General features: G+C 45.7%; 2 protein-coding genes across 2 annotated transcripts; both read left to right on the plus strand.

Annotated features, from left to right (window-relative positions):
- The first annotated feature begins 45 nt into the window (after positions 1-45).
- Positions 46-4,510, plus strand: COQ7 (coenzyme Q7, hydroxylase). Its single transcript, XM_030958184.1, has 6 exons — positions 46-115; positions 253-443; positions 851-965; positions 1,078-1,217; positions 3,163-3,231; positions 3,934-4,510. The coding sequence occupies exons 1-6, from the start codon at positions 46-48 to the stop codon at positions 4,009-4,011; spliced, it is 663 nt and encodes a 220-aa protein (XP_030814044.1). The 3' UTR covers positions 4,012-4,510.
- A 15,500-nt stretch (positions 4,511-20,010) lies between these two features.
- On the plus strand, positions 20,011-25,134 carry ITPRIPL2 (ITPRIP like 2; the record flags this gene model as incomplete). Its single annotated transcript, XM_030958455.1, has 1 exon — positions 20,011-25,134. A coding segment is annotated over one exon (1,518 nt), but the record flags the coding sequence as incomplete, so codon positions are not given.
- Positions 25,135-25,305: the final 171 nt, after the last annotated feature.

The following is a 25,305-nucleotide window of genomic DNA, read 5'->3' on the forward strand; positions in this document are numbered from 1 at the left end:
AACCGTGCCAGGGCGGCGCACGATGATGACGTCGCGCTCACCGCGATGGCGGCGGCCGTGGCCCCGGCTGTGCGGTGCTCGCTGCTGCAGCGCCGGCCCCTCCGCTGCGGGCCGGGTACGGGCTCGGCTCTGCTCCCTGCCGCCCGGGGCCGCCTCAGGCCCTTCGGCTCCGCAGGCGGCAGCGTCCACCCGCCCTTCCCGAACGGGGAGCGGGCGGCGGCGGAGCTCGCGTCACCTTTGTCTCTCCGGCAGGTGTGCGGGCTGTGCCCGGTGCCGGGGCCGCCCTCAGGCCGTGCAGCTCGCGGGTGGCGCAGGACGGCATCAACAAGCCCGTCATAGACCGCATCATCCGCGTGGACCATGCGGGGGAGTACGGGGCGAACCGCATCTATGCGGGGCAAATGGCCGTGCTGGGCAGGTCGAGCGTGGGACCCGTCATCCAGGTCAGCCATCGCCGCGGCTCTGCTTCCTTTGCGTGTGGTTAACAGCGGGGTGCTGAAACATCGTAGCCTTCATGGCAAGATTATTGTCCGGTTTTTTCTGAGCGCTTCCAAACGGGCGGGTTTATAAAGAGCGGTGGGAGTGCTTGGTAAGGGAGTTACCGATGCTGCAGTTGCTGCAGTGCTGTCCTATTTTGCAAATGTTTTTATGTTATCTTCTTATAACTCTCCTCTCTGTCCTTTTTGTAACGATCTGCACCCGCCTTTCTCCACCATTTCTTCTCTGATGTTACAGTATTGCCTCAGCTATCACAGCATACGTGGCCTGAGCTGTTTTGGTATCTATTAGTTTATTGGAAATGTTTACCTCTTGTGGTTTTATGCTTCTCTGTGATCTGTCTCTTTTGCAGCAAATGTGGAATCAAGAAAAAAACCACCTGAAAAAGTTCAATGAGCTCATGGTTGCATACAGAGTTCGACCTACTGTTCTATTGCCTTTCTGGAATGTAGCAGGTTTTGTTTTAGGTGAGTCTGGATAATTACTGTTATTGTTGTTTTGTGAAGTTTTCAGTTGTGTTATATTATTTGTTTTTCTTCAGATTTCATTGTATTCATGTGTCTGGTACCCCAATCCCAGGGGCTGGAAGTGCTTTGCTTGGGAAGAAGGGTGCAATGGCTTGCACAGTGGCTGTGGAAGAGAGTATATCAGAGCACTACAACAACCAGATCAGAACTCTGATAGAGGAGGATCCAGAAAAGTACAAAGAACTATTGCAGGTATTTAATCATGACTTAAAAGATGTTTAACAAATTTAATTATCTGATGTGATTTAGACTTTTAAAAATAATATGCTTTTAGAATTTACAGTGGATCTTTATATTCTGTCACTTAGAATGCTGAAATCAACAGAAACTACTAAATTTAAAGGATGCTTTTTCCTTCAGCAGCACTAAATTGATCAAGCACCAAAATTAAAACATATGTTGGGTTATCTTCAGTATGCTTTCAGTAATGAACTGGTTCCTTTTCAAGTGGGAGAATTATGCTTTAAGTTTGATTAATTTCAATTGAAAGGGAGTGTCTAGAGGGGAAACAAAAGGAGGAAATACTGATTGCACAGTAGCTGTGTTGCCCTCCTCTGGAGGCATTTCAATTACCTTCACATGCTCCTTAACCTGTAGGGCTCAGAGCCACACACAGTGCTCAGGGAGAGCTCAAGGTGACCCCTCCAGCTTCTCTGCCCATGCTGTGTTTGATACACCCAGGGTGGGGTTTGCCCTCCTGGCACTGCCAGCCAGCACCCTGTTCATCTTCTAGTCCTGGGTGCTCTCAGTGTGTAAGGAGCTGATGTTTGTCAGCTCTGTGGGAAAATAACTTTACAAGCATTTTAGGTATCAAACTGGACACATTCCTGTGAGTGGTTGTGGCAGATTGAGGTGGAACTGGTTCATACCCAGCCTTGCTGGCTACCAGTGTGTTCAGCTGTGCATAGTGTAACATGTAGCAAAATCTGATTTTCCCAATGTATCCCATTGTTACAGAAATTATCTCTGAAGTAACCAGGGTTGTGCTGAGGTGCACCAGGGAAATACCACCCCTGAAGATAATGATATCATGAAATAGAGATGGCACAAAATAAAGAGAAAAATCCGGGCAGTGAGTTTATTCACAGTGCCAGTATGAGGAGAGGTATTGGGGACACCAAAAGCAATGCAAACCTGTTGGGCAGGGACAGTGCCCAGGTGTCTGCAAATGCTGAGCTCTTCATTAAGCAATCCTGATTATCTGCAGGCATCTCCGGAGAAAATCCTCTAAACCTTTTTGTCCCAGCTGAAAAATTAGAAGACAAACAATTGTTCTTTAGAATATGGTAGAATGAACAAAAAAAACCTGTTTAGCTTACAGGGGAACACCCTTACTGATTGGCAAGGCAGGGACCTTAATTCCTTTATTCAAATTGTCAGAATAATGTGGGGGTGTGAAACTAGTCAGTCTTAAAAGTTACTATAGCTATAGGTTTTTTTGAAACGGTGGAAAAATAGTGATATATTGTCAGTGTCATATTTTCTGAAAAATCCCTTTGCCAGGATTTCTTCTCCTGGGAAGCTGAGAAGCCTCAGAGAAGAATGAAAACAATAATTATCTGATTATCTAATTATCTTATTATTGCTTCTCCTGTGTTTTGCTGCTTTGGGATGTGGTCTGGAGATTGTTTACCAACAGGTGCATATTTCATTGGTTTCATGTGAATTTTTTTTTCTTAATGACCAATCACCATCGGCTGTGTCAGACTCTGAGGAGTCAATCATGGGTTTTTCATTAGTATCTTATTAAGCCTTCTGATGTATCCTTTCTCTATTCTTTAGTATAGTTTAGTATAGCATTCTATAATATAATACAATAATAAATTAGCCTTCTAAAAATATAGTCAGATTCATTAATTCCTCCTTCATCCTGGGGACCCAGCAAACACCACAATACATTAATTAAACAACAGCTTGAACCTAAAGACTTCTTTGGAGACCACCAGAAGAACTTCAGGTTAGGGGAATGCTGTAAATAATTCCCTTCTTGCTGAATTGGAGGTCTCAGATCTTTGAGAAGTGTTTGAGAGACCCTGGCTTGCCATGGTGTGCATAAGGGACAAGCAGAATCTTAGTTTTGTGTGCTGGCTGCCTTGGTTTCTGTGCCAAGCAGGCTCAGGAGGTGCTGCTGTTGCAGGTCATAAAGCAGTTCAGGGATGAGGAGCAGGAGCACCATGACATCGGGCTGGAGCACGATGCAGAAGCTGTGAGTAGAATGGTGACTCATTGATGCTGTCTCTGAGGATGTGGATGTGCTGCTCTTTCCTTCCTTACTTAGAGACCGGGATGTGGCTCTTTGAGAAGCAGAAAATAAGGCTCTTGATATTCTTTACCAAAGTTACATATAAGAATGTCCTGCATGTTATAACTTTCATTTTTCTAGAACAGAACTAAATCTGTTGGAATTCATGTCAAGTGTTAAAGTGTTTTGATTTTTTTCCTAAGAGGCATCCTATGCAAATTTTTAGATTTTCTTTTAATTTCATTTTAAATTAAATATTTTTGAAGATAAAGCTAATAAGTGCTGTCCATACAGTGCTGGGAACTGGAGGCATCATCTTATTAGAAAGTGTGGAATACTGAACTAAATTCTGTGCTCCCTTGGATACTGTATGGGGAATATGTGACTTCTCTCCTATTTTTTCTCTTGACTTACATTTGTGGAATTTTCTGAATAGTTGATAAAGATCGCTATAAATATAAATAGTTGAGGGAATATTCTGAAAAGTTGATAAATTTTAATTTAGTTTTCTCTAGGATAGATTAGACTGCAAATACAGGTGGGGTTTTCTTGGCATGCATGTGTTTTTACTTTGATTTTTTTTAATAGTGCTTATTATTCATTATCACAATCTGGTTCAAGCAAAACACTTCAGTAGATGTATTTAATCTTTTATTCTTTTTACAGACACCAGCTTATTCTGTTTTGAAGACAGCCATACAACTTGGATGCAAAGCTGCAATATTTTTATCAGAAAGAATTTAGTTATATTTTTCATAATAGCTGTGGCAATAAACTGTGACACAAAAGCATATGGAAATTGTGGAAGACTCAGCTATTTTATTCAGCCATTAAAATTTTTCTGCACTGAGCACTTGATTCAGCCATCCTTTGTCACATTCAATCCCCACTTAAAAAGTATCTGTATTAAAGTCAGTTGAGCTAAATGTGAATAAAGGTGGCAGAATTGAGTCTGTGTGAACTAAACCTCCCTATTTAGAGACTGTTCACAAGGTGGCAGCACAATATGTATATACATGGTTTATAGATACAATATTTGTGTATGGATGCACACACATAAAAATGACAAATACATTCTCTGTTGCCTTCAAATTTATGTGAACTTGAAATAAGCTGGAGCAGCTGATTTTAAAATAGTTATACAGACCAAGAAGGATATTTTTTTCTGTTTCCAGGGTGAGTGAAGTAATAGTAAGTATTTATTTTCAGTCCATCTTCAATAAAAATTGGTATTATAAGACCAGTTTTACTTCAAGACTTCTGTGTGTTTTGTGGTAGGCCTTTTTTCAGGCACAGTTCCAAATTCTTTGATTAGAATTTCACTTACTATTTTTTTGTTGTGGTGGGGATTTTTTGTTGGGTTTTTTTGGTATTTTCTTGGGTTTGTTTGTTTTGCAGGATTTTTTTACCTGAGCATGTAAGGAATGCCCTGTCATAAAGCAGGTGGAGAGAGCAACTTGGAGCACTGTGAAATTGCATTCAATATTCTATTAGAGCTTTCAATCTTATCTTACTTTGTTCAGACAACGTTTAATCCAGGTACATCTGGGCTCGCCTTTTTTAGTAGCTCTGTTAGTGTTTGTAGGCACTGATTGATGAGTAATTTGACATTAAAGGCTTCTTAAAGAGGATTATTTACCCTTTTTTTTGGTGAAGGAGCTTAGGCAGAAGGTTAAATCTTAATGTAGAGAAATTACTATTCTGTGTGATTTTGTTATGACTGTCACACTTTGTATATTCTTTAATATCTCTCAAACTGTTGTGAGTGTCACCTTGTTAGACTCAAACTGCTGGTGTTATTTACTTTGTTCAATCAAAGTACCATTTGGTTCTCTGTCTGTGACTGGTTTGGAATAATGTGACTTGAGGAACTCAAAGCTACATCACAGATTCTCAGGGACTGCAGAATCAGAAGTTAACTTTGAGGGAGTCTCATTTACTGCCTCAGCCCCAGACAGTTGTGACCAGTGTGTGTGAAAACTCAGGTTTACTAAAGGTCCATCCTGTTACACTAATGCAGTATCTTCCCTAATTTGACCATTTCTGTGAACAAAACTTACATCCAGCAGATTTCTTGCCTTAATTTTTCTAAAGTATTCAATATGCATGTGGAAAATTCCCAGGTAATTTGTAGGAGAAATGAATCAGCACAAAAGAATGATTAGCTGAAGTGGTTAAAGGGGTAACAAGTGGTGCTGGAAGCTTGTGCAGTGCAGTTGTGTAAGTCACAGGCTTTAATAATTGAGTAGAAGAAGAAAAAAAGATTGCTTGATGAGTAGTCCATTGTAAAGTCTTTCATACCAGGGGCAGCATGGGATGGCATCTTTTGTAAGTCCATTATTGCAGGGGAGGGAGGGCAGGGCATGGTGTATTTTCACTCAAAACTGCACACCCATACATACAGTGGTCTTGTGACCTAAACTGGAAACTGAGCCATACAGTTCCTGGTCTCTTAGCCATTACATCAGGGTTGAAAGCTGAACAAGGCATCTGTGGGGGTTTCCAAGAGAGCTGGTACTCAGCTGAAACTGTGGCTGTGGTTGCAGAGATTCTCTGAGGATATCTGTGGTGTTCAGCAGTGGTGGGATTGGCTTGTGACAGTGACAAAGACATGCTCATGTGATTGTCCAAGTTTTGGGTGGCCCCCAAGACCATGACACACTGCTCACTTGGGGCAACAGCTTTTAAGAGACAAATCTCATATTAAATGTATTTCGTTTGGCCGAGGGCTGGGAACATCAAATACCAAGAAATTGCCATGTGAGGTCTGTGTTTGGTCATATCTGCTGTAATTGAAAGTGCTCATAGAGAGTTCTTTGTCCTCAGCAGCTGAACACATCCTGCACATTTGAGGAGGGTGTCAGACAGTAACACTGTCTCCAGCTGCAAGCATGAAATGTGAACTGAGAGATCAAATCTGCTTTATGCTCCTGAGCAGGATTTGTTCTTTAATGGAGCAGCAGATTTCTACCCATCCATTAAAGTGTGGGTAGGCTGTTCTGCCACTTCCAAAGCTTGTGCATTTTCCTGCTCACTGGCAGTTTACTTTTTTTGTTGTTCTTTTACATAGAAAATGGAGTTGCTTTTCATTTTTCTCATGGAAAAGGGACTTTTTCTTTTGTTAAAAAACCCGTTTCAGATTTTGAAAGACTTAAAAAAAGTGGTAAAAGGTTACAAAAGAACAAGAGGTGCTTAGTGCTGTACAATTCTATTGTACAGCTGCTGCAAGGCTGTAGTTACTTTTTTATGTTGAGGCAGAACTAAGCTGAGTAATACCAGCCATCCCAGCAGGGGTTAATGGCAGGCAGAGGCCAAAGTATATAGACTGTACAAGTCTGTTATCATAGCAATCCTCAATGAACTCTGGTCGTGTTGACAAAGGAGGGGAGCTTAGATCAGAGAAAGGCTCTGAAATGCTGCATTTTCAGAACAGGGAGTGGGGAAGATGACTGGGTCTTCACTGTGCCTTTGAGCTCTGTGGCTTCCTTGTAAATGATAAAATACACACGTAATTTGGGTTTTATAATATACAGTGGGATGAAATCCTTCCCCTCATAGTAGTGAGGTGGTGTGATAAGCCAGGGCTTGATCCCAATTTTCTCCTGCAGAAGCAGTTGTGTCTCTCAGTGAGGAGGAGCACAGGTACCCATCAGTGTGTGCAGAGCTCCAGGGCTGTTACCTGCTCTGTGAACAGCAGCTCACCTCTTGCTGCTTTCTGCTGCAGGCAGTGCTGGGGACGAGCTGTTCTCCAAAGCTGCTCTGAGTCAGAGATCAAGGTAATGATGGTGCTGGGAGGGCAGTGACAGATGGTGCAGTCCCTGTGCTGAGCTCTGGGCTGTTCCTGGAGCAGGATCTCTGCTCTGGCTGTGGGCACTGCAGGAGGCACACGTGAGACTTTACCATGCAGCTCTGGCTGTGCCAGGACACGTTCCAGCAGCAGCCAGGCAGAAACCAAATCCCCGTGGCTGGGATTAACGAGGTGGTGCTGACACAAGCTGAACAGACTTTTGTCAAGGGCATGTAGTGATAGGACAAGGGTTTATGGCTTTATGGTGATAGAGGGCAGGTTTAGATTAGATAGAGAAAGAAATTATTCTCTGTGAGGGTGGTGAGGGCCTGGCACAGCTTTCCAGAAAAGCTGTGGCTGCCCCATCCCTGGGAGTGTCCAAGGCCAGGTTGGATGGGGCTAGTGGAAGGTGTCCCTTCCCACGGCAGAGGGCTGTGGAATAAGGTGAGCTAAAGTCCCACCCAACCCAGCACAACCCACTCTATGACTCTGTGATTTATGATGCAAATTATCTAAAATGATACTCATAGGATTGTTTGGCAGACAGCTAAATCATTGTCTGGGTTGGGCTTCATTTTTGTCTGGAGTAAATCTGTGTGGCTCACTTAAGCAAACAGAGCTAGGCTTATGATCAGCTGAGGATGTGCCATACAGTCCCTGTGCTGGGCATGACATGGTTTGTACATCTCTATTTGTTCTTAGTATTGCAGGAGTTATTTAATCTATATGCATCTGCCTTGTAACTTGACTTTAGGGTAGACAATTTCAAATGGCAGTCATTTTTTGTCACTAGCTTTGAGTTGTGGCATGCCACTTGCATTGAATTCTCCACATATTTTTTAGCTTGGGAGGCTTAAAGAGCTGAGGCAAAAATATTGGCCAATTTAAAGGAGGAATATGTGTTATAAGGGAGGAGATTGTTTAAAGACACTACAATTTTTCTGTTTGTTACTTCAGTTTTTGTTGTGTCTGACATGAAATATCTGAATGGATTTAGGAGGATGACAGCAGCTTTGCAGTTTTGTTTCCAGAGTGGCAGAACTTAGCTTGTGTTGGAGAACTCTTGCTGATTCTCATTTTTAGAGTTACGGGGCTTCTATAATGTAAATGAATTAACAGTTCAGTTTCTGTGGGTAATGTATTTCTAAAAGCTTGACTGTGTTAGAATGAAAATTCCAGTTGTTGTTAGGTGCTTTCAATAAATGCAGTCTCCTGCTCACTTCAGGTGTTTTTGACAAGTATCACCTTATGCTACAGTTTTGCAGAGCAGGGGTTGGTACCTCTGCATCCAGAAAGGCAGCTTATGGCAGCTGCAGTGTTTCATTGTGTTAGCATGCAGATTAATACACCTATGCTGATACTTTTAAAAATAAGGACTTTTTGGTTCTAAAAGTCATTGTCTCACAAACTCTGGCCATGGCACTGCCTTTACTTGTGCTTGTTCTTAGCTGGAAATAAATGATCTGATGGAAGCCCAGGAGTCATGCAGTGAGTGATAGTTGGAAAGGAGCTCTGGAGGTCATCTTGTCCAGCCTCCTGCTGGACCCAGGACTGTGGCCAGCACTAAAACAGGTCAGCTGTGATTTTTTCCAGACAGGTGATGAAAATCTCCAAGAACAGAAATTTCACAGCCTCTGCTGGCAGCCTGGTCTGGTCCTGTATTACCCTACCAGTGGCACTTTTTTTACTTTCCTGAACCTTCCAAGACTGTCACTGCTGCTGCTTGTTATGTCATGTAGCATCATGGAGAAGAGTTTGCCTCTAGTATCTTGGTAAATACCCTTTGAGTAGTTTTAGGCAGCTATTAGATAATTCAGCTTAGCTGTCCTTTCAATGCCTGGTTCCTGAACTGACACAGAGGAAAGGAAGAGATGCATCTGATGACCACCTTGACAGTCTCATTGTCTGCTTAAGACTTCAGGCTTCATATGTCTTCTCTCCTTGCAGGTATTTTCCACTCAACTGTTTGAATGTCAGTGATTTGTTTTTCAGTGTTACTTGTGCCTAGGACAAATGGATTTATTGATTTTATGGTACAGGTGGACATGTGTCGTCCAAGATATTAATGAAAGCAAGTCACACATGTAGTGGGTGGTTTTCATATTTAAAATGCCTTTTCGGGACTGTAATAAAAAGATTATTTCTGGCACTAAAAGTGCTTTTCTGTTTTCTCTGTGGCTACTGGCCCAGCCTGGGCTGTCTAGGTAAGAACAGAGGCAGCAGTGGGTGAGGGGGATTTGAATTTTCTTGCAATTAATTTTGAAGACAAGCTCTGCCAGCAGTGTTTGAGCAAGCTGTCAAGAATTTTCCCAAGCATGTGGCTTGAGGGCACCTGTATAGTCAGAGGCTGCTAACTGTATGTAAATGGATAAAATGTTTAGTGGAGTGAAAAGCCTTTGCTTATAGGTGCAGACAGACGTGCAGTGTCAAGGCAGATGACTCAGTCCTGTTGATCTTTGTTGCTATCTCTGCATTAAAGTGAGCTTCCTTTTTAAGCAGTAGCCTATGTCTAATTTAGGGCTGTGTCTCATCTTGCTGATGATAAATTGTTTCCCCCTCCTGTGGGGCACAGCCCTGCTCCTACCAGGTTTGTGGCAGAAATACGCTGGAAATACAGTTTGAGAGGAGCTAAATCTCCCTTGTGGCTGTATTGTTGTCCTAATCATACAGCACTCCTGGTATGTCAAAATGTGCTGACCTTGCTTCTTCTAAGTTGGGTTTTATCCAGCAAAAGAACAGCAGCAGGATTTAAAATCACTGGTGAGATTATTCTGCAAGTGTAGCTTAATGGCTTGATTCCAGCCCTGACCTGAAAGGTAACTGCTAGTGACAGATGAGGAGCTGTCTTCCACATCTCATCTTGTCAGCTCTCATTGTTCTGACTTTGGCAGGAAAAATGCTGTTTACTTGAATACTTTGAAGGTGGTTGAGAGAAGACTTTAGACATGGTTGAAATGTGATTTTTTTTAAATTAATAACTCTGCTTTTCAATTCCTCCCACCCAAATATCTCAGCAGTATTTGCTAATGAGAAATAATTATGTCTCAATTTTAAGTGACACAAGTGCTATTGTTTACACAAAATGTGAGAATCTTGTAAGACATGGGGCATATGCTTGGAGGGGTAATGCATGAGCATCAGCTCTTCCTTCTCAGGGAGCCAAGCCTTGCAGAGGAAGATGACAGATACATGTGTTTATATACAGACTCTAGAGCTGGCTGTGTTTGCTTATCATTTGTCATAAATGCAGAGACTCCCAGCACAGAGCACCAGTTCAGCATAAGCTGGAGCATATGGTCCTCTCCAGCAGATGTGACACGAATTCCAGCACTCACTGGATGTTTCAGACTGATGACCAGCAAGAGGATTTATCCTGGTAAGATGGAATATTCTTGAAGCTTTCCTGTGGATTGCTGCTCCATTTGGGATTTTTCCATGGATAGGGCAGAAAAGTATGGCCTGGTTTTCAGCTTGTATTGCTGGCAGTTCACAGCTGCTGAAGCAGCTACCTGGACTCATCTGATACATGGCTTGGATATGATGTGCCAACTCCTGGGATAAAAATATTTACATGGAGCTATTGCTTTGGAGTGACCTGATAGTTCATTCTTTCTTTCCAACTGACTCATCATTCTCCACAAACTTGGTATTCAAACAGAAATAACTCACCAGATCTAGTGGTGAAAGCCCTGTGTGTTGTTTTCCGTGACTTTCCAACTAATAAGAAAATTCATGGTTATATTCTCCCCTCTTTTATCTCCCTGCACTTACCAAAAATGCATGTGATACCGCTACAGCCTTTGCTTTTAGATGATGTGTTATGACACCCTCCATGTGTCACCTAGAACTGACTTGTAGTGAGTTAGGAATAATCAGCAGAACTCATTTGTCTTTCTGATTTACTAAAACCTCAAAAAACCTAAACCCAAACAGTCCAATTATCCCAGCCAAAAGAAACTAATAGAACAAATTATACACATGACCTGCATGTGTTATAAAAACTGCATAAAACCAAGAGAAGAAGTTTGCAGAGAGTTCCTAGAGATATCCATTGACATTGTAAAACCAGTGGTAAATTTTCCTGCATCTGGCAATTATTATACCATACTCTGCTCTTACTCAACATTTACTCTGCTCATCTTAGGCAACACTTACTCATTCCTGAGTTCTCTCACATACCAAGATATTAATCTGCTTCTCATACAAACAGTCAAGGATCTGAAACTGCTGCAGCACACCAGCACGGGCTTGATTCAGTATCTGTTTTTGTTTCCTTTCTTTTGTTTGTGGTTAGGGAGAAAGAATCCAAAGTCCATTTGGTCTCTGGAGCTGCATCCATGCCCCTGCTTAGCACCCCTGTGTTTAGACTTGCATGCTCTGAGGTTCTAGAAGTCACAGCCACTACCCATCTGTATTTGCCTTAAATCAAACAACTTCTTAAATGAATTTTAGGTGTTTCATTTTTCTTTGCATTCTTGGACATAAGTTGGGTCTGATTTTTCTGTGGGCTTTGCTTTCCTTGGCTTCTAAAATAGTTTTATAAGGTGTTGCTTACTTGAATCACGTGGCCATTGACAAGCCCAGCTGTGCCCCTTGCCCAGCAATGCTTCAGGGAGCTACACACACAATCCAAGGCTGCTCCAAAGGTCACAAGTGGAAGCGTTCTCATGACAATTGACTGGCATTGTTGATGGGTTGGTGGAAGTATCTGTGCAAATACAGATCAGTGTGTGCTTCTTTATCACACAGCTCTGCTGACTGAGGAGTGGGCAATGTGCCTTTCCCTCAGAGCTGCTCACAGAGATGAGTGCTGCCATGGCCTGAGCCACATTTGGGGGGACTCAGCTGCACCTGCAGAGCTGACAGGGGGACAGCTGGTGGCTGGAACACACTGTAGTTGGAGCCATTTACATTTAGCGCTGGCAAGACCCTTTTACTGGCCCCATCTTCGGGTCTGCTGGGTGCTCTCCACTGGTTTTTGTAGCATGCAGAGAGCACACAGGGGCATTTATGGACTCAAAGCCTTCCAGCCCTTCCTGGTGAGCTGGTGACCAAGGGTGAGCTTGCACTGCTGAGCAGGACCTGGGCTCCCCTGGGGCAGAGGAGAGGTGGTTTCATGCTGTCCCAATGGTGGTTTCATGCTGTCCCAATGAGCTGCAAGCATGGCTGGAGGCCAGGAGAGGACAGCCTGTCTGCCACTGGGCTTCCACATAGTGAGCCACTGTATGCTCAGGTATGTTTTGAGCTGGACGCCTTGCCTTTTGCTGATGGATGAGGACAGGCACTAAAACTAAGTTATGCATGTTTCTACTCCCTGTCTTTGATCAGTAGAGAGGTTGTAAATGGACTTGTTGTCTGTCTGTTTTGGGACATACCTATTTTTGGTAATATTCATCTACTTGGGAGCTAAATCAAAGGAAATAAATTCAATGAAGCACTCAGTTATCACAAATAATCCATTGTTCTCTAATGTATTTAGGTGTGATATTTAAAATATACTTATTTGGCTTATAATTCATAAACCTGTCCAAAAAATTGCTCTAGAAAGAGGGTTTAATATTTATTCCAGAGCCAAAGGCTAAAGTGCTGAAATTGTGTGAACTGAAATCTTTTAGCAAGATCAGATAGAACCCTTAGTATTTCAGACTTCTTAAATGACTAAAAATCTTCCCACAGAGATGAGCTGTTGAAGCTGTGCTCCCCTCAGAGCACATCCCAGAAAAGCTGTAACCACAGCAGAGCCCAAGGTATGGATATTTCAAGTGTTTAACTTCCAATATCAAAGTGCTCCCAGAGAGAGCTTGAAATTCATGCAGCCCGAGGCAGCTCTCCCCAAGCCTCTGTTATCTGTCATGCTGTGGCAGCAGGCAGAGCAGAGATGGAGGGAAAAGCACATTAATATGAGGACAGTGTTGTGTCATTTAGAGATGCAATCTGAGCAGAAGCTTGGTTTTGGCTAGGTTCAGTTCTTTGTTTTTCAGTCCATGCTCTTCATTCTTTGCCCACCACAGGTATTCCTTTTCTGTGCTACCCTGGGAATCAGAAAATTATTGCAGGAGTGGCTGGCAGGTCTGTGCTCTGCAGCACCACATGCACAGTCCCTAAATAGGGATGCTGCAATGGGCTCAAGTCTTTTACTGCTCCACACTTCCTTTAACATTTATGTCCTCCTTCAGTTGCAAGCATATTCTTCTCCATTCAGCTGCAAAGGTCCCCTGGGCACTGCTGACCCTCTGGCTAGGGAAGGGGCTGGTTCTGGGCACTGCAGCATGTACCCAGTGCTGGTGAGATATTTGTGAAGCCCTGGGGAGGGATCCCCTCCCATGCACAGGTAGGACCTCAGCCAGGCCATGGATGTGTCTGTTCACACAAATGCTGAGATGGGGAAAGGGAACCTTTTGCATTCACCATTCTGCTCCCCTGTTTGCAGGTACCACTTTATGGATAGCAAAGGGAACAGAAGACAGAATGGTTCTGGAAGTAAGGAAATACCATTCAAACATGAACCAACTTGTTGTAAAGGCAGTTTGTTCTTGACCTCAGTCTCCCTTAGCAGAGCCTGGGCCATTCCTGTTGTTCCAGTGGGTTTGCTTTGCATTTGTATCTATGTGAGAAACCTGTATTTTACAGTTCCAGGGAGTAAATACGATGCCTTCTGTATCATAAATTAAAACAAAAGAGATTTAAATTGAATTAGGTAGAACATGAAAGATGCTCCCACCTCTGTTCAAGTGGTTGACACTGTAATAATGAAACCTATGACACCGTATGTAAAAATAGCTGTCATTAAATAAGCTCATCTGAATGGCCTTAAAGATAGGAATATGCTGCCCTTGCTGCCTTGCAAATGAAGTAATTGTGCTGCTTTGCATTGATCTGTGCAAAATTTAATCTTAGTTAAAGAGATGCAGCCTGAGAAATCACTGTGGAGAGATGCTGGGAAGAGATCAAATTTAGCCCTGAGATTTCAGGCTCCATCACTGTACTGCTCATCCCCTCACAGGGCAGCCAAGCAGGTAAAGAATTGATTTTGAACTAGGAGGATTACATGACTGAGGTTGATTTTTAGCCATGATTTCAACACTCCATGTGCACACATCTCCCAGACCAGGCACTGTGCTGCAAGGTTTGCATTTCATGCTGAGCAGTGCTGGCAGCATCCCCCCAGCATCTTTCCACCCAAATCAGGTGGGTCAGAGCAGTGCACAGGGCACTGCCCTCTGTGGGCTGGTGTCCCTGGAGTGGTGTTTCCTGATGGGGATAAGCCAGCTGGGGATTGCTGCCAGGCTCCATGTGTGGGTTTGGGTGTGGTGTAAAACCTCCCTGAGCCCAAGGACCTCTGCTCCCATACCTCTGGGAATGCAGTGAGAAACAGTGCTGGCTTGGGTCCGCTCATAATAGTCTGGGGTTGCTTTGTCTTCTCTGCAGGTCACTTTCCATTTAAGCTGTTAGCTTTCCCCCTCTCTGTCCCTGGCAGGATGAGGTGAGGGTCCAGGACAGACCTTCCTAGAGCTGCCCCTGCCCTCCAGCCCTGCAGAACAGGTGCTGTGAACCAGAGCCTCACTTTTCCCAGCCCTAATTGCTGAGTGCTGATAAGCCAGTTTCCCCAGACAGATCCTCCCTCCCACACTGTATTTTCCCTCCTTTTCCCTGGGTGGGTGATCCAGCTCAGGCTCATCAGGAGAGTGTCAGCTGAGCCAGGATCATCTCATTATTTGGGGCTGTAAGCTGATAACAGAGTTTGTTCCCTGTTGTGTGCTTTGCTTTGATTTTCTGAGCTGTATCTCATCATTTTGTGCCTAAACTTCATCTTTGTAGCTCGCTGCTGCAGGGTATTTGTCAGGCACAAAACCCTGTCTCTAATTTCATGACAATAAAAATGGGGGGCATAAACCCAAAGCAGAAAGACCCAGTAATGACAGTCACTGGAGGGATGGGGCAGCTGCTGCTGCTTTGCTGCTCTTTGAAAGCCACCAGTGACACTGGCACAGCCCTGCTGAAACCAGCACAGAGCTGTGGGACAAGCCTGGTGTCTCTTCTCCAGCTGCCTTGCCCTGGTTGTGAAAAACAGAAATGGCACAACCCCAAAACTGGTATAATGAAACTGCTAAGATCCTAATTTAAAATATTCTGCTTTAATCAGTAAATTAGGGCTCAGCTATGTGATCATTTTTATTAGTTAAGCAAGTTATGGTGCAAATACACATTTCAGTGACTTACCATTAATTAAACTAAACTGTTTCAGTCAATGATTAAATTCACATTTGAACACACTCAAATGCATCCAAGTTTAATTAAATATGTATTAAACTGTTTCTTGTTAAACTATTTCAACACAAGCACATGCCATGTTTGGCTCTGATGCTTCTTAAACCTGGGGATTCCACAGTGGGGATCCTCAGACCCACAACATCTGCTGGGCCCTGGGGATGGCAGGGAAAGGGAAGGGCTGAGGAGTCTCCTGCATGGAAGGTGACACACTGGGGCCTTGTCACTAGCACAGTGTGATCACCTCCTCTGCTGCCCTGGGAGAGTTACCAGGGCTTGTTGCCTGGACTGTTTAGATACAGCACTGGAAGCTGTGACTGCTGTCATTCAAATCTGGATTACATCAAAAACTGAACTTAAAGTGCAAGACTTACAGTCTCGCCCTGGAGAGTTTTCATGTTTCCATATTCAGTGTAAGAAACTTTCCCCATCACTGCTGATAACCCTTGTGTATGATGGTTGTGTGCTTGCACTCTCCTTGCTGAAAGATGTTTCCTTTTCATGATGCTGTAGTTGAAATTCTTCTCATGAGCCACTTGAGCTTCATGGAGAATGGGACAGCAGAGTCCCAGAGTCACAGCCCATCAGACAGAACTCAAGGTGCCAATGACACTGGTGCAGATGGGCTGGGGGTTTCATTCCTGCTTCATTGCTTAACTGGGAACATATAGGCATGTCTTCCTGAATGCCAGGTAATGGGTAAGTATAAATGCCCTGCTCAAACAAGTTTCTAGGCAAAAAAGTAATCCTTGATGGTTTTCAAATGGTACAGGATAAACTGGAAATGTACTGATCGCCAGCATAGAGCCAGGGTATTTCTGTTTGTGATAAGGACAGGCTTGGACAAGAGATTGTTGTATGAATTACTCAGGAAACCATCCATCTACAGAAAGGAAATCCTGTATTGGGCTGTGTGTGGTTTACAGCAACCCAGTCTGCCTGTAGGCTCTCAGATTAAGAAGTGCTACACCCTGCTGACAGAGTGAGCAAACAGACTGGCAGAGGTGGCAAGCACATCCGACTTAGTAAACAAAGTATTTTAATAGAGACAATATGCAGTAACACCCCTACACCCCAAACTCCTTCATGTCCATGTAGTGTTCTGGAGGTCTGGCTCCCTCAGCTGTTTGTGGCAGCAAGACACCCTCTCCTGTTTTCTCATCCCCTGCTCCTGTGACTGGCAGAGATCCATTAGTCCACAATAAAAACTGGATTTATGTCTGTCGGATGCTGCTGGTTTGTATTGTAGTTGATAGTATCCCATAAAATCTGGCAGTCAGAGGAACGGCAGGCAAAGGATATTTATTTTGATCATAGCATTTCCTTGGCTGGACCATCCAGTGGGCTGTGGGAGATATGTGCTGGTAGCTTTGCTCTCAGAGGAAACAATTAGAAGAGTAATTACTGGGACATGAAGCCAAGTGACCAACCATTCAGACTTGTATTTTTTTGCAATCAGTCATTGTACTTTTCTGCTATAGACTGTTTAATAGTGCATTATGAGAAGATGGAGAAAAGCAGCTGCACAGCACTGGTGCAGGAAGGGATCCCCAGAGACTTCCCCCTGCACCTGCGTAGACTGTGCAGCTCTGGTTCAGCAGGGCAGATACTGACCTGGGATAGCTGGGGGGAAACCTCAGGCTTGTGTCTCAGGTAGATCATAAAAGCATCAGTCAAATATCATCACCTGTTGGTGCCTTCTGTCCTTCTACTTCCTTCTGTCTCCTCAGGTGCTGTGCTCTGCCCATGTCTGACAGTGGCTGGTGTACTGGAGCACGAACAGATCAGTCACACAGATGTATGAAATACTGCCAGCTGTGGAGAAACTTTAATGGATGCTCTGACCCACTGCTTTCTTTTACCTCTGCAAATCTCCCCCAGAGCTACCATGAGCTATTTTTAGCTCAACTTGGTTAATAATAACAACATTATTCCTTATTTAGTGAGCAGGATATCCTGTATATGGGACATTCTGGAGTGAGTGTTTAGATAACAGATTTAAACAATGGGTGATTTAAACAATGGTAGTAAAAATTGATGTTATGAATTCTCTCTGGTCACAATTTTGAGGTCATGTTTATTAGTGTACAACCTATTATTTTTCTTGAATACGCAATTGCTATTAAAAACTTCCTAAAGCTGAGCACCTCTGGGACATACTCAGCAATTTTCCCAGAGACTCACCCTGTGCTCAGGGAGTCATAAAGCAGCCAAGGTCCCAGAAAACAGGCCACTGGTCATCTTTCATCAGCCCAAGGCTCTACAGATTTCATCTTGCCTCTGGCTGAGGAGGAGAAAAAGGACTAATTTAATTTAAACAGCAGTGGTAAAAACCAGTGCTGCGGATTCATTCTGGTTCTGATGTTAATGTCACATAATTAGCATTCAACCTGTTACTCTGCAGCCTGGGAGAGTCTACTCCAGCACCACCTGGGCATGTAGAAGCACATGCTGAGCTTGTTTGCACTGCCAGGCCCGGTGTGGCCGGTCACAGCTCTTGGCCAGCTGGCCCTGGGGCTGTGCCACTGGCTGGGGTGACATCTGCATTTCCCCCAGCCCGTGGGCCCACAGCTGGCTGGGAAGCTGTGCCACTGCCCTGTGCAGAAGTCCCACAGGGATAACTGCTGTGCTGGTGAGCTCAGGTCCCCTGTGGGCAGCAGGCATGAAGGGCTGTGCCAGCTCCTGCAGATGCAGCTGTCTGTCTCCTGAGTGTGGCTGTGCAGCTAATCAAATCAGCCCTGCGTGAAAAGAGAGTGCAGCCTGTCTTCAAAAATCTGTGTGCCTGGAGCAAGGCCCAAAGGCATGTGAAATGTGCTGGGCTTGGGGGTGAAAAAAACCCACAGGCTAGTAAAAATTGAATGTATAAGCCAAGGGTTCACAGAGTTCAACAAAATTTTCCAATAAAACATCTTGAAGGATCGGTTTAATACCAGGACAGCTGTGTTATTTAAACAGTTTGGAGGTTTGGGGGTGCCGGACAAAGTAAAGTGATGGGTCACAGGCAATAAGGAGAACAATGGATGGTTTTGTCCCCTCATTCAGCCTTGTGAAGAAATATAGGAAAACATAAAACAGGGAGTGGGAAAGAAAGATGCTTTTCATTTCCTGGGTTTTCTTTGCAAGATATGGCTGTTGTGGGATGATATTTCTGAGTAGCAAGGCTATGGATTAGCTGGCTGGAGCTGTCAGAAAACATGCTTTTAGTTGTAGAACATGGAATATTTTGCTGGCTGAGATGTTATAAAATTGCCTGTGGTTTCTTGCCTTTACATCTGCTTTATTTTTAATTTAAAAATCCTCAGTCTCTTGATTGTAACTCCAAGAGTCAGAGGTGGAGTGATCAGGACTCCCCTTTGGATCTCTCAAGTGTACTCTTAACTCTCACCCTAGTTTTGTTACCTGTGAATTAATTCAGACTGCTTGACCTTGGTTACCTAGTTTGCCTTTGTGTGCAGCATGTTGGCTATGCAACATATGCTACCTCCTGTCAGGTATGATTTTTATGTACCTAAACTCATATTTTGCTTCATATAAACACAATTACATAACCAAACATTTGTATGGCATATCTCTTGGTTCTCTGACCAAGAGATACTGCATTTGCAGCTTGCTGGGTTCAGTCTCTTGTGTTCAAGCACTGCTTTCACCAATGTGGACCCACGCATGGCACTGCGCAGATGCAGCAGCAGGAACTTTATCACACGAAATTAAACTGAGCAGAATGCTTACATAGATGGTCCTTAAACTTCAGCAAACAGCTTCAAAACTCTGTAAATATTTATTAGGCAAACAGAAGTTGAGGATGATGACCCTGTCCCCATCAATATTTGAGACAGTTTAACATACTCCCAGCAAAATATGTTTAAAAATAATCTCAAGTATCCGTGTAGATTTAACCCCTCGGGGTTATTTCTTCTCTCTTAATTTGTTAATAATTTGGGCACAAGGTAAAAAACCCAAGGGTTTGAATGATTCTATGACTGCAGGCAGCTGTTAGTACGGCAGCAGCCCGTACACAGCCTGGTGCTCTGGCACTGATGGTTTTGCTGCTCCTTTGGCACCGAGACCCTCAGGCAGAGCTGGGAACTGGATGGACTCGCCTGCAGCGGGCCAGGCCTGTAGGACTTCTTTGCGGAAAAACGTGCAACGTGGAGCTTGTGACACCACACCGCCGTCCCCTCCTGCGGGGTACAGAACTCGCAGCTTCACACAAAACACGCTGCAGGGCGCTGATGCAGTGAGGGGCGCACGGAACCCGACTCTCGCTCCTCTTTCGGGGCCGGCACGGGCAGGGCTGCGGGGGCTCTGCCCGCCTGGGCGGGAAGGCGGGAAAGCGGGAGATCGGGAAAGCGGGACATCGCGAAATCGGGAAACCGCGACCTCGCGGGCGCCGCCGCTCCCCGCCCCGGGCCGGCCCCCGTCGGACAACGCCCCCGGCCCTCGGGCCGCCGCCCGCGGCATTTCCTCTGAGCTCAGCCGGCGGCTGACGCGGGGCCGCGTCCCTCGGAAGAGGAAGCCGGCGGCGGAGCGGAGCGGAGCGGCGGCCGGGGCAGGCAGGGGCGCGGCGGGCGAGGGGCAGCGGCGGGGCCCGCGCTGGGGGCGGCCGGGGCGGCGGAGGAGGGGGCCGGCGGGGGCGGGCGCTCCCCGCCCGCGGGGCCGGGCGGCGGCGGCGGCTCCCCCGCGGCCCGAGCCCCCGCCGCGCCCTGCCCGTGTCCCCCCTCCGCGTGCGGGGCTTCTGGCCGCTGCTGACCGCCCTCTGCACCGCGCTCCTCTGCCTCTACCAGGCGCTGCGCGGCGCCGCGGCCGGCGAGGACGCGGGGGGCCCGGAGGACGCGGCGGCGGAGGCGGCGGGGTCCGGAGTGCCGCTGCTGAAGGGCTCGGCGCTGCTGCTGCTCGGCTGCCTGCTCGCCCGCTGCTACGGCGCGGCGGGCGGCGGCCCCCGGCGCGGCGGGGCGCGGTGCGCGGCGGGGGCGCGGCGCGGAGCCCTGGAGCGGTTCCACGCGCGGCAGTTGCGGGTGTCGCCGCACGTGCTGGGGCACAGCAAGGCGCACGTGGGCCGGGTGGTGGCCGAGCTGGTGCGCGCCGCCAAGGCGCAGGGGCTGCAGCCCGGCCCGCTGGCTCTCAGCCTGCGCGGGGACTTCGTGCGCATCGGCAGCGCCTACGAGCAGCACAAGGTGCGCAGCCCCGACTGCTTCGACATCCTGGTGCCCCTGCGGCTGCCGCCGCACCTGGAGCCGCAGCCACGCTGCGCTGACGGGCTGGGGCCGTGCGGCGCCTTCGTCTGCGGCCTGCGGGCGAGGGACGGCTGGACACGACGCTGCCGGCCCTTTGCCGAGGGCTTCTGCGTGGAGCTGCAGGGCCGCAGCCACCTCTCCTCGGGGCTGGTGCTGCGCTGGTTCCAGGGCCATCTGCAGCGGTGCCTGGGAGCCGTGCGCTATCGGCTGCAGGAGCGGTGCCGCGTCAGCCTCTCGGCGTGCCCCGGGCAGCCGCCCACGCTGCACATCCTGCCCTGCTCCGACTACGTGTGCTGCCACATCTCCATGGCCGTGCGCCTCATCCCAGCCATCCCTCTCGGCGACGCGCTCTACCTCACAGCCCTGCCGCCCGAGGGCCCCCACGGCTCCCCAGCCCCCGAGGCGCTCTGGGGCCTCAACGCCTCGCGGCAGGAGCAGCGGCTGCTGGGCTGGCTGAAGGAGCAGGCCCCGGCCGCCTCCTGCCACCTCAAGTGCCTGCAGATCCTCAAGGGCCTGCGGGACCTCCGCGGGCACGGCCTGGAGGAGCCCTTCTGCTCCCAGTGGGGCCGGGTGCTCTCCTCCTACGTACTGAAGACGGCTCTCTTCTCCCTGCTGCTGCAGGGGCCCTTGGAGGCCTGGGATGAGCAGTTCCTGGTGGAGCGGCTGGAGGACCTGGTGCTGTACCTCAGGGACTGCCTGCGCAAGCAGGTGCTGATGGATTTCTTCCTGGGCAACACCAGCATCCCCGAGGCCGTGGCGCTGCCCCGGTTCCTCAAAGAAGCGGCCCCTGTGAACTTGCTGTCTGCTTTTGACGGGCCCACGCTGGACCTCGTGGCCTTCCAGCTGATCAGCACGTGGGTGCAGGCCCCGCACATCATCAGGATGTACAGCAGCCCCCGGTACTGGCGCCCGGTGCCTGCCCCGTGCCGCCACAGCGCTGAGGCCAAGCGGGAGCCGGCAGTGGCTGAGTGAGCCAGTGCTGGGAGAGCTGCTGGCACCCCGGAGTCTCCGTCGCACACTCCCAGCTCACTGATGCTTCAGGAGCCTGCATCTGCCTGGGGATGATGGGACTGATGAATTGTGCTTCTCTGGTTCTGTTCCTACCCTGAGAAGAGTGGGGCCAAGACTTACTGAAGTTGTGATTTTCATTCTCATTGGTTTTACGTGGGGAAATTCTGACATTTCTGGGAAAATGCCTTAGTCCTCAAGTGTTGCCTTCGGTTTACAGTTTGCAAACTAAAAGGCTGAAATGGACATTTTTAGAAATCCATGTTAACTTCTTGTCTTAGTGGCAACATAGAGCTTTTTCTGAGATTTTATGATGCAAAATCCATGTGGGATTTAAAAATCTTCCAAGTGCAAATAGCACATCCCCCATCCATCAATGTACCAAGACTTTCCTAAAATGTGATAAGCACTAGAGCATGGGTGTGGATCACAGTTTGAAATGCTCAATGCCATGCTTTAAATTTCCTGGGTAATCGAGCACATTGTGCTAAATAGAAATGTAACACATGTTAATGTAAACTTGAGGGAAGAAGTGAAACTGCTCTGATAACAGGATGAAGAATCTAGTTTTAGATTTGTGTTCAAGTGAAGGTTATACTGAAGGATTGAAGTGCAGATAGAAGGAAACAAATAGCACTTTATTTTCACAAAGGCCTTATTTTTAGGATAATTGGCTGCACTAAATATTGCTAGTGAGGAGGCATTAGTGTTTTGTTAAAGGAATGGTGGTTGAATTATCCCAAGGAAAACCTTTTAAAGAAATACCCCGAGATTAATTTGTTTGTGGGTTCTAGTTGAGTTTTATTATTTGTTTCTGTATTCAAGTATTATTTCCTCTGAATATGCTTTACCTAAAGGACCAACAACAAAATAAGAAATTCTTTATTATATTTTGGAGCAAACCTTAAACCAGACCAAATCTCAGTGCCATAAGTTGACTGTGGCACCCTCCTGCTCCCTGGTAGGAGTTTGGTGGGATTTTTGGATAACTGCCTAACCAGTTGTCTTGATTGTGTCAGTGTTTGAACCAAATAACCTTGATGGGATTTTCTAGTGCTGTACTATAGCAAGTTGTTATGTAGAAGAAAGTAAAATATTTCAGGGTACTTCAGAATTATTTAGCACTGATTCGTGGTACAGTAGCAGTCCTGGGCTACAGATTCTGATGCCCTCTGAGTATAAATATCAGGCAGATAATTGCCACTTTTTGTCTGGTTATGTCCCAGTTGCTGGAATAACCTGGTGAGTTGTGATGCAGCCAGGTTTGCAAGTGTCCTTAGCTACTACTGCAGGTGTGCCAGGGTGTAAGAAAATTCAGAAGTTCAAATCCTTGGTTTTTTTGGTCACGTGCCTAAGCATTTGGTGTATTAAGTCCCAAAATGTGTTGCTAAATTGCTGGTGCTCAGGAAGCTAAGCATGTGCCTTATTACCTGCAGTGCTGTGTCCTGAGAGAGCACTCTGAATTGTGAAGGACCAAGTGAAACTTCTGGGAGGCTTTAGGATAGCCTGAAGTAACTAACCTGCTCTTCCTCTCCCTGATGGATTGGTGTGCCTTACTCACGGTTCTGTGCATCAGAACATGAAGCAAACATTGTCAGAATCTATGAAGCTTTATACAAATCTATTTTTCTAAACAGAAATACTCCCTAGGCAGATGTTTGCCTACTTCTGTCTATAACTGCTCTTGCAGTCATATTTTCAGGTAATTATGGCATAGGTCACACCCACAAGCTGGGTTATTTTTGTATTCGAAGCCCTGTGCTTCTTTCTACAAATACAAATAGTGTATTTATAGGTAGTATTGATCAAATGTTCTTTGCACATGGTATTTAAGACTAAGTCAGCTACATTCTGGGTTGTTGGTTTTGGTTTTTTTTTGTAGCAGACCATGATATGTACTATTTTTGCAGACTTGTGTTTCTTGGTATTTAAAATAAGATATACTTCTGCAATCAAAGCCATTGAATCTTTTGCCCAAAGAAGAACTAGATGGCCAGCCCAGGGTCTTATGGCTGCCTGAACTCTTGACATGAAAATCCTTGAGCTGTTAATTCTGGCATCATGATCACTTCAGTCAGCTGTCTGTCTGTTTATATCACTGCATCCCTGTCTCTGAAAAGGGATCTTTTCTCTGGACAGGGGTGTGCATTTGTTTAGTATGGCCACAATACATGGAAATATGTAATGGACTTGGTAAGGACTTCCTCACTAAAATGTGGTAAGGTCAGGAGAAGAGAGTTGCATTGACAAGAAAGATGGTGGAGAATGTAAATAGTTTAGAAAATGAAAGTTGGTCTGAGGGGTGAGTGACAGTGATGGTAAACTCTCAGTGAAGATGCACTGCAAACAAGCCAAAGGACATGGGGTAAAATTGGAGAACTATTGAAAGCAAGTGGATTTGGAGTGTAGGGTAAAGAGATTTAAGTGGGTTTTGTTTTGACAATATTTCCAAAGCAGTTGAGTCCATCAGGGTAAAAAGTGAGGCACACCCTCAGTTCATTAGCTATGCAAGTAGATCTTCAGTGTGAGTTTTTGCTCAGAAGGCATGCTTTGAGTTCATGATGGAGAAAATGCATGGGTCTGCTTTCACCTTAAGCTTGGGTGAGCCTTCTTGAAGTGAGGGGGCATCCTGCCATGAAGCAGTGTGTGTGCACTTGGTGGCTCAGGTGTACAACTGAGATATTAAATGTATTCCCCTTATCTGCTCTAAAGCATGCATTCATGAATAGGATTGATGAAAGGAGCTGACAGAAGTTGGGTTTCTGTTATAGCATTCGTCTTATTCCACAGAAACATGACAGCGCTGGTGCCTGCTGTGTGCTGGAGCTGTTTCAGGGCCTTATCTCCAGGGAGGTGTACAGAGAGCTTGACCCATATGAGTAATCCTGTGGCCCTTTTGCCTTCTTCCTCCTCTCCCAACCCATGGATAGACAGCGAGGTTATGTTTACCTGTTTGCTAAGGCTGTAGCTGTTAAAATGTACCATGGATTCAGTAGGGTTGCCTGTGTGTGTAAACAGAAACGCAAGCACAGAAAAAAGAGCGTGTTATTTAGCCCTAAATAGGGCTCTTGGTTCTCTTACCTGCAACCTAATTTCGCAAAGATTGTGCAAATGAAGTTGTTTTTATTGAATGTTGCTTGGGAAGAGGAGTCACACCTGCAAGAGAATAAGTTAACTTACAGTACCAAAATTCATACAAGTAATTTCATTTTGTGTTGAAAAATGCTCTCTGTTTCTCAAAGGCATTATATTTTATCTGACCAAATATCTTGCAAACATTCCTCTTTTGATTTCGAATCTCTGTGGAGTAATGTAAATTTTAAGTATCTTTTTGTAATGGACATTCCTGGTACAACTATTTTTTGCTGGTTAATCATAAGACCAAAGAAGAAACTGAAGTGTTCAGCTGCTATTGTTTTGGTTTTTTAAGTGTTTATAGGCTCAAAGTGTCAGCCCATTTTAATGAAACGTTTATAAATTCATTTCCTATTTACATTTGCACTTTTATTGTTTCCATAAAAAGTTGGTGGTTTTGTTTGAATATTTCACTGTCATAATAAACAACTGTGTTAAAGCATCTGTGCCTTAAGATTTAAATTCCTTGTTGTCTTTTTTCACTAACTACCTGCAGCCACAGAACTGTAATTGGCAGGTTTATGTGCTCTTTAGGAGGAGACCACTGAAGTGGCCAAATGATGGGAAAGCAGGAAGTCCACGCCTTGGGAGTTGTGCAGAGGGATG

Source organism: Camarhynchus parvulus, chromosome 14 (assembly GCF_901933205.1).
Source record: "Camarhynchus parvulus chromosome 14, STF_HiC, whole genome shotgun sequence".
Classification (NCBI taxonomy): Eukaryota; Metazoa; Chordata; class Aves; order Passeriformes; family Thraupidae; genus Camarhynchus; species Camarhynchus parvulus.

What these genes read in the sequence shown, in the direction of transcription:
- COQ7 (XM_030958184.1), top strand. Translation starts at nt 46, where the DNA reads ATGGCGGCGGCCGTGGCCCCGGCTGTGCGGTGCTCGCTGCTGCAGCGC. An exon ending in GCCCCTCCGCTGCGGGCCGG is followed by an intron (nt 116 to 252) that starts GTACGGGCTCGG and finishes TCTCTCCGGCAG; the next exon opens with GTGTGCGGGCTGTGCCCGGT. An exon ending in TGTAGCAGGTTTTGTTTTAG is followed by an intron (nt 966 to 1,077) that starts GTGAGTCTGGAT and finishes CCCCAATCCCAG; the next exon opens with GGGCTGGAAGTGCTTTGCTT.